This window comes from Excalfactoria chinensis, chromosome Z, assembly GCF_039878825.1.
Source record: "Excalfactoria chinensis isolate bCotChi1 chromosome Z, bCotChi1.hap2, whole genome shotgun sequence".
Taxonomy (NCBI): domain Eukaryota; kingdom Metazoa; phylum Chordata; class Aves; order Galliformes; family Phasianidae; genus Excalfactoria; species Excalfactoria chinensis.
The window spans coordinates 73,015,339-73,025,499 of NC_092857.1; the positions used below are offsets into that span (position 1 = coordinate 73,015,339).

A 10,161-nucleotide genomic window follows, 5' to 3' on the forward strand; every position below is an offset into this window, starting at 1 on the left:
GCCACAGACGGGTATTGCTTTTTTCTTTTCGCTTTTATACATTCAAAACAACGCTGCTCCCGGAACAGCCTCAGGTGCGATCCCTGCCCGCCTCGGGGGGCGCCCGGCCCATGTTGTAGAACTCCTTGTTGGGGTGCAGGTCGACAAAATGGGCGATGCGATTGGACATGGCAAAGAAGGCGGTGATCATGGCGATGTCCCACGCGTCTTCACGGTCAAATCCGTGAGCTTCCAGCTTCTGGAAGTGCTCCTCCGTGATGTTGTCTGCCCGACAGACTGCAAGAGCAAACTCCAGCATCGCCAGCTCACGGCTGCTCAGGTCCGCCAGCTTCCAGTTCACAACAACCTGCGGTGAGGCAGAGACCACAGTGAGAACGGGGCACGTGCTGGGATGGCATCAGCGCCCGGCACGCCAGCATCAGTCCCTCTATCAGAAAGAATTTCTTCTCCGAAGGAGCAGCCAGGCATTGGGAGGGGGAGCCCGGGGAGTCACCACCATCCCTGGAGGTGCTCAGGAACTGTGGAGATGTGGCACTGATGCTGGGGATGGGTTGGCAGTTGGACTTTGTGATCTTAGTGGTCTTTTCCAACCCTAATAATTGATTCTCTCTCTGCTCTCACTGTGAGCCACACAGACTTAATGGTCACAGCTCGAAATGAGGAGACAGAGAACACCATCCCTATTCCCCAAAGGGACCGTGCTCCACTGACCTGGTCAGCCAGCGTTGGCTGCTTGGAATATATCCGATGAAGCGCTCCGTGTGCAACCACACAGTAGGGACATCTATTCACAGCACTTGTGGCCACAATGATGAGCTCCTTGTCCGCCTTGCTGAGTCGCCCTACAAGAAGAGAAAAGGATTTAGCATGCTTTGTTAGCATGTTAGCGTTATCCATGGCAGCAAGTACTGCTGGGGCAACAAAGAAGACAGGTCTTTGGGGATGGGCAGCAGGCACTACTGCCAGAGTTCCCAAAAGCACACAAGCAGACTGCAACCACAGATCCTTGTGGCCATCCAGACAGTCAGTTAACCTGAGTCACTGCTTGGGAGGCACCTAATTTGAGGGACACGTTAGGGTAATAACAACTTCACATAACATGAGAACTTAGAGGAGCAAAATTACTTGCTTATCAGGGTGAAGCTCTGTAATTCTCTGCACAGGCCTCTTGTACCTGTGGCAAGAGGCAGGCAGTCTGCTCACTGCTGCTTTTATGGAAGACTGCAATGTCCTAAAATCAGGCTTTGAGAAGAAAACGCTGCAGCTTTCAAAGGCAGAGAGGAGGAAGCATGCAGGAGCAACGAGGGACCCTAGGACTGTGCCTCTGAGAACTTCTGGTGACCTCCACACAGATGAATCACAGCTTTTTCAGTGACTTCTCCAAAGAAGCTCCGGAGAAGATGGCTGTGCTTTGTCATACTTGGAGTCAAGTGTCTTGTAAGACAGTAAAAGATACTACTAAAGCCTTTTAGGGGAAGAGAAATTCTTGCCTTGAGGCAGTTCAAGTGCTGAAAAGGGTGTGATGCCAGAGACTTCCATGTGACTCTCCAGAGTCAATCAAAAAAGAAGCACAGGAATGAGAACAGGAAAAAAACAGACCCTTGTATAGCTTGGGCTTCACTCAAGCAGAGCAGAAACCTCTATGCATGCATAGAATGTGCACTTTACAGTGGGAGAAACATAAAATTGCACTTTGCTGCCCACAAGGACTCTCCCTGCGAGCTCTCATCTACTTTGAGGCCCAGGAGCAGCCTGCTCAGCAGCTTGTTCTACAAACTCCAGATCTTACTGATGTAAGACCCTTGCAACAAAAGCAACAAGAACCAGCTGCTCAGTGCCCCACAGCGCAGGGAGCAGGAGGGAGGAACAAGCAGTCCTCAAACTGCTTTCCCAAAGGCTTGAACATTCCCTGCTTGAAGCCTGCCCCTCATGCACTGCTGCAAGCTCCCTAACTTCAACACTCGAGGGACGCTCACAGGCCACCTGAATCATAGAATCACTCAGTTGGAAAACACCTTAAAGATCACTGAGTCCAACCACAACCCAACCATCCTACCCTAACTAACAGCCCTCCGCTCAATCACGGCCCTGAGCATCACATCCAGATGGTTTTTAAACACATCCAGGGATGATGACTCAACCACCTCCCTGGGCAGCCCGTTCCAGTGCCTTTCTGTAAGAAGTCTTCCCTGATATCCAACCTAAACTTACCCTGGCACAACTTAAGGCCGTTTCCCCTTGTGAGAAGAGAGCAGCCCCGCTCTGCCATAAGTAACTTCCAGATATTGGAAGAGAGCAATCAGGTCTCCCCTCAGCCTCCTTTTCACCAGACTCAACAGCCCCAGTTCCTTCAGTTGCTGAAGACCTGCTGTACAGATGCCCATGTACATGGAAGCAGTACAGCCTTCTTCCTGTATCTGCAGGATATGAAGATCTACCTGCATTTGGGATCATATCCACAGCAGAGCCCAGCAAGCACACCTTCTAATTGCTTTTGCACCTGTCTAATGGCCAGCTCATAGGTAAGGCTTCTCATAAAGAAAGAGCAGGAGAAAGCCTGAGTAATAGCTTTGGAAAACATCCTCTTCCCTAGGAGCTGTCACTGTGTTAGGCCCTTAGCAATGGCCCACCAAAGCCACGTGGCTGCAGTGCCTGGCTGCATAACCATGCTGATGTGGAACTTGGACCAGACACTGTGGCCTTGCCTAGGAAATCTGGACTGTTGGCAGACCACGCTTACCACTGGCAGACCTACTATGCTCACCTTGCCCAAGCTGTGTGAAACTGCAGCATTATTCCTGATGCCTGTGCCTGCCCTCAGCTCCTGACCCACTTTCCCTCAGGAAGCAGCCTGTCCTTCCTTTGTTGTGACACACAGCACAGCTATTGAGGCAGCTCAGCTATTCTCATGGGCTGCTTCTTAACCATGAGCTGTGAGCCGGGACAGGGGATAGTGAGGGAATAAACATGACGATGTCAGAGAAGTTGGTTTTAGCCTTTTTTACATCTATAGAGAAAAGGGCGATTTTGGGGTGTTTGTGTATGGTTTACCTGTCTCTTTGTTCATGATGACATTGTAATAAGCAAAAAATGCCCTGAATTCAGCAGGTCGGTGAGACATGGCTTTGAACACGTTGGGCAGAAATCCAGTCTGTTCAAGGAAAAAAGAGAAACCAGTCAAGATTTGCAACTTAGCACAGAGCACAGCAGGCCAGATTCAAACATTAGGCTTAGAGAACAAGTAGTTTGTACAGCAGTCCTGGGGAATCTCCACAGACCCATTCTCCTTGGGCTTTGAGTCTATCTGTGCACATGACTACAAATCCTGTGATGATATCGTCCTTAATTAAACACTGCTGCAGTTAGGTTGCCATCTGCTCCACCTCTCTGCACAGCAGCTGCTACGACCCTTTGACCAACAGAGAGCTCCTGGAGCTCTCCTCTTCCTTTCGTGTTTACAGGATGTGAGACAGTCAACCCAACCCAGACAGCATGCTGCCCGACGTACAAGCACACCCTGAAGGTGTAAGCTGGCACAATGCTGTTGCACTCAGTACCAGATTTCAATCACCTCTCAGTGCCTGATTGCCAGGCACTGTGAGATTCCACTGCAGTTCTGCAAATTCCACTTTTGTTGTGATTACCCCATTTGTCTGCAGGCCCTGCCAGCCTATGGGCTGCTGTTTTGAAATGACAGAGTAGCTCAAGTGTGACAGACTCCTCCAGCAGTCTCCTCTCACAAACAAGTGCCTCTTCTGTCTCACACCAGTTAATTAACTACAGGGAGGCTCCTTCCCTTTAATCCATGCCTGAATGGTTTGTCTAGGAACCTCTTGCCACAGAGGCTGGCAGCACTTTTTGGAATCCCCAAGTCTTCTGTGCTGATTTGATCCTATCCACAACTCTGTTCTGAATCTTCACTGCATCTGAAATCTGTGCTGACTCTTCCTCACTACTGCAACTGCAACAAAACTGAGACACAGCCCTAAGCGTGGTTTCCTGCTTAGCTTTGTGTGGAAAAGTCAAAGCGCAATAGCAAAAACGTCCCTTGATCCTTTTAACATAGTCATCATAACTATTGCCCCCCTCATCCCTTTTTTCTCCAATTAAAAAAGCATTCATAGCAGCATTTCATGCGAATGCTCTCCCAAAATCACGCAGTATGTCAGCACTCCTGCCTCCCTTCTATCAACAGACAGCCTGAAACCGCACACTAGCCTGGACAAACTGGAGGCTGATGATCTTTATGCTGCAGTTTCTAACAGGATCCTTGTCCAACAGGCTGCAAAGAGCCTCAGAAAGAAGTGCTGGTTGCTTCAGTCCCGTATGAGGACTGCACAGTATCAAAGTGGCCCAGCATTGGTCTCCGACAACGTACGTCAGTGGATATTTGCCACTGACAAAGTTTTGCAGGAGAGCTTTTTACCTTCACTTCTACTTCCTCCATGAGCTCCACGATATCGTATGGCATGTCCTTCTTATTCGGCACCGGGTATCGCCCAATGGGTCTGGCAGAGCTGTCTTCAGCGGTGCTGTACGCGTGCCACTGGGCAGCCACAAGGGGCCTTCTGGAGCGTCTCCCAGCGGCCAGGAGAGGCAGATGCTGCTGGGAGAAGAGGGAGGAAAGTCTGTTACATGGATGGACATCTACTATCCTGGGAGCCCGGTAGGACTGCCTCTCAGCTGCCGTGGCAGGACTTGTGGGTGCCTGCGTCCCTCTGTGCTCTGCAGGCGACTGGGAAAGAAAGCCCAGCCTTGCTTCTGGCCTAGCACTGTGCTACGGGGTGGGCATCAGGCCTGTATGACCCTCACCTGCTCCCTGCGTGCCCATATCAGAGTCATATCAGCACATATCACAGTGCTGGGGCTGCTGTGCCATGCAGTCCTTGTTGGCTGCAGGCCTTCACTCTGCACCACCACTGAACCTCAGGCATCTCCCATCTTTACGGAGTAACTAACAGCACTACAGATTAATTCAGGATTATTTTTCTTTCTTTTCTGAGCCACCTCACCCCAGGAAAGCCAGCCTCCCTCCTGCAGGAGGGGAAGCAGCTCCAGATTTGGGCCGCCAAAGTAAAAGATGCACCATTCACACCAAAGGCTCAGTGCTGATGGGGCTCCACGCCAGCAGCATTGCTGCTGCTCCTGCTGTCCAGCAGACACGCCGTGGAGCTCCACAGCTACCAGCCCTGCTGGCCGTGCAGCTGGGTGCCAGCCCAGGGCCGTTCCAGAACCGCCCACGTCCTGCCACAGCGTCAGTGAGTAACTGGGAAAACCAAGAGGGCAGAGCGAGGTCAGCGTCCGTGCGGGCAATGGGACCACAGCCCAGAATGAAACAGCACACACAGAGCACACACACACACACACCATACACACAGCACACACACAGAGCACATACACACAGAGCACACACACACAGAGAGAGCACACACAGAGAGCACACACAGAGAGCACACACAGAGAGCACACAGAGCACACACACACAGCACACATACAGCACACACACAGAGCACACACACACAGCACACAGCATACACACACACAGAGCACACACACACAGAGCACACACACACAGAGCACACACACACAGAGCACACACACAGCACACAGCACACACACACAGAGCACACACACACAGAGCACACACACACAGAGCACACACACACAGAGCGCACACACACAGCGCACACACACAGCGCACACACACAGCGCACACACACAGAGCACACACACACAGCACACAGCATACACACACACAGCACACATACACAGAGCACACACACAGAGCACACACACACAGAGCACACACACACAGAGCACACACACACAGCACACAGCATACACACACACAGCACACACACACAGAGCACACACACACAGAGCACACACACACAGAGCACACACACACAGAGCACACACACACAGAGCACACACACACAGCACACACACACAGAGCACACACACACAGAGCACACACACACAGCACACAGCATACACACACACACACACACACAGTGCACACACACAGCACACAGCATACACACACACAGCACACACACAGCACACACAGAGCACACACAGCACACACAGAGCACACACAGAGCACACACAGAGCACACACAGAGCACACACAGCACACACAGCACATACACAGCACACACAGCACACACACAGCACATACACAGCACATACACAGCACATACACAGCACACACACAGCACACACACAGCACATACACAGCACATACAGCACATACACAGCACATACAGCACATACACAGCACATACAGCACATACAGCACATACAGCACATACAGCACATACAGCACATACAGCACATACAGCACATACACAGCACACACAGCACATACAGCACATACACAGCACACACACAGCACACACACAGCACACACAGCACACACAGCCGCAGAACCGAGGGAGGAAACATCCCCGGGGCGCAGCGCTCCGTGCCGGCCCTGAGGTTGCGGTTGGGCGCTGTTCTGCCGGCTCCCTGCCCTCCGCTCCGCCGCCGGCTCCCCCGAGCACGGCCCGTCCTCCGCTACTCACGGGCAGGCCGCGCAGCAGGCGGGAGCCGCTCATGGCCGTCCTCCGTCACCGCCGCGAAGCGCAGCTGAGGGCCGAGCCCGGAGGCCTGGCCAGGCCGAGCCGGCCCCGCCCCGCTCCGCCCCGTCCCTCGGCGGCGATGGAGGGCGGCAGCGCGGAGGCCGCGTCCGCGCCGGCGGAGATGGCGGTGGAGGCGGCGGGCGGAGCGCTCGCGCTACTGCGGCTCGGGCCGACGGCGGCCGGCGAGACGCCGTGCTCGGTGCGTGCGGAGCGGGGCGGCGCGGCCTCGGTGCCGGCGGCGTCCGTAGGCCTGACCGTGCCGTGCCGCCCCGCAGAGGAACGTCCTGCGGAAGCGGAGGCGCTGGGAGCGGGTGTTGGCGGCGCGGCGGCGGCGGCGGCCGCAGGAACGGGAGCGGAGCAGAGCGCGGCGACCCGAGGGCCGAGGTGAGGCGGCGCGGGGTGCGGGGCCGGGCTGGTCAGGGCTGTTCAGGGCACGGCTGCCCTCCGCGCTGTGCCCCGCAGGAGCCGCCCGGCAGCGCGGCCGGGCCCTGGCGGAGGAGCGGCTGCTGGAAGCCCGCGCGGCGGGACCGCGGCTCTGCGTGGACCTCGGCGTGGCCGACCGCATGACGCCCAAGGTACGTGCCCGGCCGCTCCCCGCGCACGGACTCGGTCGGTGCGCTTCGGAGCCACCGCGACGCCGCGCTCCGTTCTGTCGGCAGGAGACCAGCCGGCTGGCCGCGCAGATCCGCAGGCTGTACGGCGCTAACAGGCAGGCCGAGCGGCCCTTCTGGCTCTGCCTGACCGAGATGGTGCCGGGATCGCCCATCCACCGCGAGTGCCTCCGCATGAACGACGGCTTCTCCGGGTACTTGGTAAGGGCTTGGCACGGCGGGGTGGGGGCTCAGCGTCAGCCCTTAATGGCTGTGAGGTTCGTGAATCTCTCAGGTATCATTTGAAATCTCTCAGTCTCATTTAAAAGGGGAGAGATAAGCGCTGATTAACCTGAAGGCAGATCTGGAAATGTTCACAATCAGAGAATTTAATAGCTCGTAAGTTAGTTATTTTCAGCTAAAAAACAAACAAACCCCAAACAGCAGAAGAGCAGAACTGAGGAGCCTTATCTGTAGGCATTAAACGCCCGAAGCTGTGCTGTTGGTTCTGGTGTGCTGCAGCCTGTCCGGGGTCAGGTGGCAGATGGACTCATGGGCTTTTCTCAACGTCTTGTGTTTTCAGATGGATACGACTCAGGAAAGCTACCTGGATCTGTTCCCTCTAGATGCAATTGTTTACCTCACTCCTGACTCTGAGAACGGTAAATGTTTTACTTGCTTTAGGGGAATGAAAGCAGAGATTGATTCTCAAAACTTTATTTTTAGGAGTTTCTCGTGCATCACACAGTTCAGTTCCAAGTGTTCGCTTTCTCTTGCTGCTTGAGGCAGGCATCTCCTAGACCCGGTGCCCAGCATACTCCTTCATCAGTCTGTTCTGGGAAGGAATGAGGTTTTGAGTGAGGGCTGCATCGATCTGCAGCAAACCCAACGTAAAAACCCTCTAGATGCCTGCAGTTTGTTATCCTACCAGCCAAGAAGGGGAGATGTTGTGGCAGTTCTGTATGTGGTGTGAAATAACGTGATGTCTACACCATTCCTTTTATCGGTTCATTTGCTGCTGTGATTGGCTTTCTCCTTTTTCTCCATTTTTACCTGGCCACATGTTCCTGGGGACACAGATCCCTTTCTTGGATTAAGGGTCAGCTCTGATAAGGATCTGGCTGCAGCTTTGGCTTCCTTTTGTAAGCCGGGCCTTTCCTGAAGAATGGCACAGTGCATGATTTTGCTGCTGTATGGTGATGAGCATGTGCTTATCTTCTTCTAGTCCTTGAAGATATTGATCCCAAAAAAGTGTACGTCCTCGGAGGCCTGGTGGATGAAAGTATACATAAGGTGGGTTGGGAGCTGTTGGAACCTGAAGGTCTGGTCTCCCTCACTCTCGACTGAGAGCAGAGACAACCCAGTGGCAGCACTCACTGCTGCTGCTTGGAAGCATTGCTGTTGTGGTGGGGTGGTAGTCAGCCTGTTCCCATGGAACTAGTGATAGGATGAGAGGTGATGGCCTCAACTTGCACCAGGGGAGATTCAGGATGGACATTAGGAAATAATTCTCCAACTGAGCAGTCAGCAACTGGAATGGGCTGCCCATGGAGGTGGTGGAGTCACTGTCCCTGCAGGTGTTTAAGAAATGCTTAGATGTGGTACTGATGGTTAGTGGGAAATGTTGCTGACAGGTGAACTGTTGGACTGGATGATCTTGGAGGTCTTTTCCTACCTTGGTGATTGATTCTGTGATGTGCAAGTTGTGTAAGTCATTCTTGCTTCCTTTACAGAACCTGACCCTGCAAAGGGCACAAGAGCAGTCCTTGCAAACAGCCCGCCTCCCAATTCGTGAGTATATGGTAAAATCCACAAACACAAAGAACTACTACTCGGAGACGCTGGCAATTAATCAAGGTGAGGGGCTGAGCCATGTCCGGCCCATTGCCCAGGTGGCTGAGGCTAGTACATCCCGAAAAGTCAAAAGTAATGGAAGCGTGATTCTGAGTAGTGGTGCAAACTGATAGCAGGCATTTGTGTTATGAGGCCTTGTGCCTACTATTGCCATGGTAAAAGTCTCATGTTTTTCTGTATTGCCCTTTTCTGAGAGGAGCAGGGCGGCACCACTCCAGCTTTGCGTTTGTTCGTGAGATTTAAAATTAAAGGTAGCACAAGCTCTGTGCTACCTGCCTGATGTTTTGCAGCCAGGGGAGGATGTGTTACAGCTTGTCTTTGTAACAGCATGAGAGCATGGTACATCTTTTTGTTCCCAACAGTCTTTGATGTCTTATCGACTTACTACAAAACCCAAAGTTGGCCAGATGCTTTGAAAGCTGGAGTTTCTTCTGGAAAAGGCTACGTGCTTCCAGATGGAGAGAAATCAGTGAAAACACCTCAGCATGACAATGCACAAGAAAACTCTTTATTTCCTGAAAGTTAAGGAGCTGTGCAAGCAAGAGTAGCAAACTGCAGATTTCAAGCAGAGGCACCAGTGTGAATGTGTGCAGAGAAAACAGCTCTGCCTAAATCTACGTACGGACCTTGGCAAGAGTGACAGATTCTGCCTCAGCAGTACAGCGGCTGGAAATGACTTTTTACCCTGAACAGAAGCCAGCTGAGCCCTGAGATCAACAAAGAATTGGTAGGAGTTGTTTTTTTTTTTAACAGGATTACATAGGAAACATTGTAGAGCACACCAGCTAATAGCAGTCCTTCTCGTGGAAAAGGACAGTACTGTTCTAACTGAGTATAGGATGGCAAGCGATCCAAAATTAACAGAGGAAACAGTGCCCAGATGCACCATGTCGTATTTCCTTCATACTTGTATTGAAGACTTGGTGTCTTCATGTGCTGCTGAAGCCTGTACTGAATCCTGTGCATGCTGGTCACAACGTACCTAAAGTAAAGTATTTAAATTTCTATTGTCTCCTTACAGTAACTGATGTCTTGTCCATTATCACACACTGACACAAAATGGCCTGAGCAGAGAATGTAAATACCCTGCAAAT

The 10,161-nt window shown here is 52.5% G+C and overlaps 2 protein-coding genes across 3 annotated transcripts; one reads left to right on the forward strand and one right to left on the reverse strand.

Moving 5' to 3' along the window:
• Nucleotides 1-6,680, reverse strand: LOC140263966 (uncharacterized). 2 transcript variants are annotated; one of them, XM_072359339.1, is made up of 5 exons: nucleotides 6,567-6,679; nucleotides 4,427-4,606; nucleotides 3,052-3,151; nucleotides 712-842; nucleotides 1-346 (listed from the first exon to the last, which is right to left on the reverse strand). In XM_072359339.1, exons 1-5 carry the CDS (start codon nucleotides 6,597-6,599, stop codon nucleotides 71-73), a joined length of 720 nt encoding a protein of 239 aa, XP_072215440.1. In that variant the 5' UTR covers nucleotides 6,600-6,679; the 3' UTR covers nucleotides 1-70. The 2 variants fall into 2 exon arrangements, with proteins under 2 accessions (XP_072215440.1, XP_072215441.1); XM_072359340.1 differs by having other exon boundaries at nucleotides 2-346; nucleotides 4,427-4,603; nucleotides 6,567-6,680.
• Nucleotides 6,573-10,072, forward strand: TRMT10B (tRNA methyltransferase 10B). The gene is given in 9 exon segments (XM_072359338.1): nucleotides 6,573-6,822; nucleotides 6,899-7,007; nucleotides 7,086-7,198; nucleotides 7,283-7,435; nucleotides 7,797-7,875; nucleotides 8,439-8,506; nucleotides 8,947-9,070; nucleotides 9,430-9,590; nucleotides 9,592-10,072. Coding segments are annotated over 9 exon segments (1,197 nt in total). The 5' UTR covers nucleotides 6,573-6,597; the 3' UTR covers nucleotides 9,757-10,072.
• The last annotated feature ends 89 nt before the right edge of the window (nucleotides 10,073-10,161 follow it).

Excerpts from the sequence above, each read along its gene's own strand:
- LOC140263966 (XM_072359339.1), bottom strand. The coding sequence starts at position 6,599 with ATGAGCGGCTCCCGCCTGCTGCGCGGCCTGCCC. Across the intron at positions 4,607-6,566 it reads GCCTGCTGCGCGGCCTGCCC|CAGCATCTGCCTCTCCTGGC; the intron begins GTGAGTAGCGGA and ends CTCTTCTCCCAG. Across the intron at positions 347-711 it reads AGCCAACGCTGGCTGACCAG|GTTGTTGTGAACTGGAAGCT; the intron begins GTCAGTGGAGCA and ends GCCTCACCGCAG.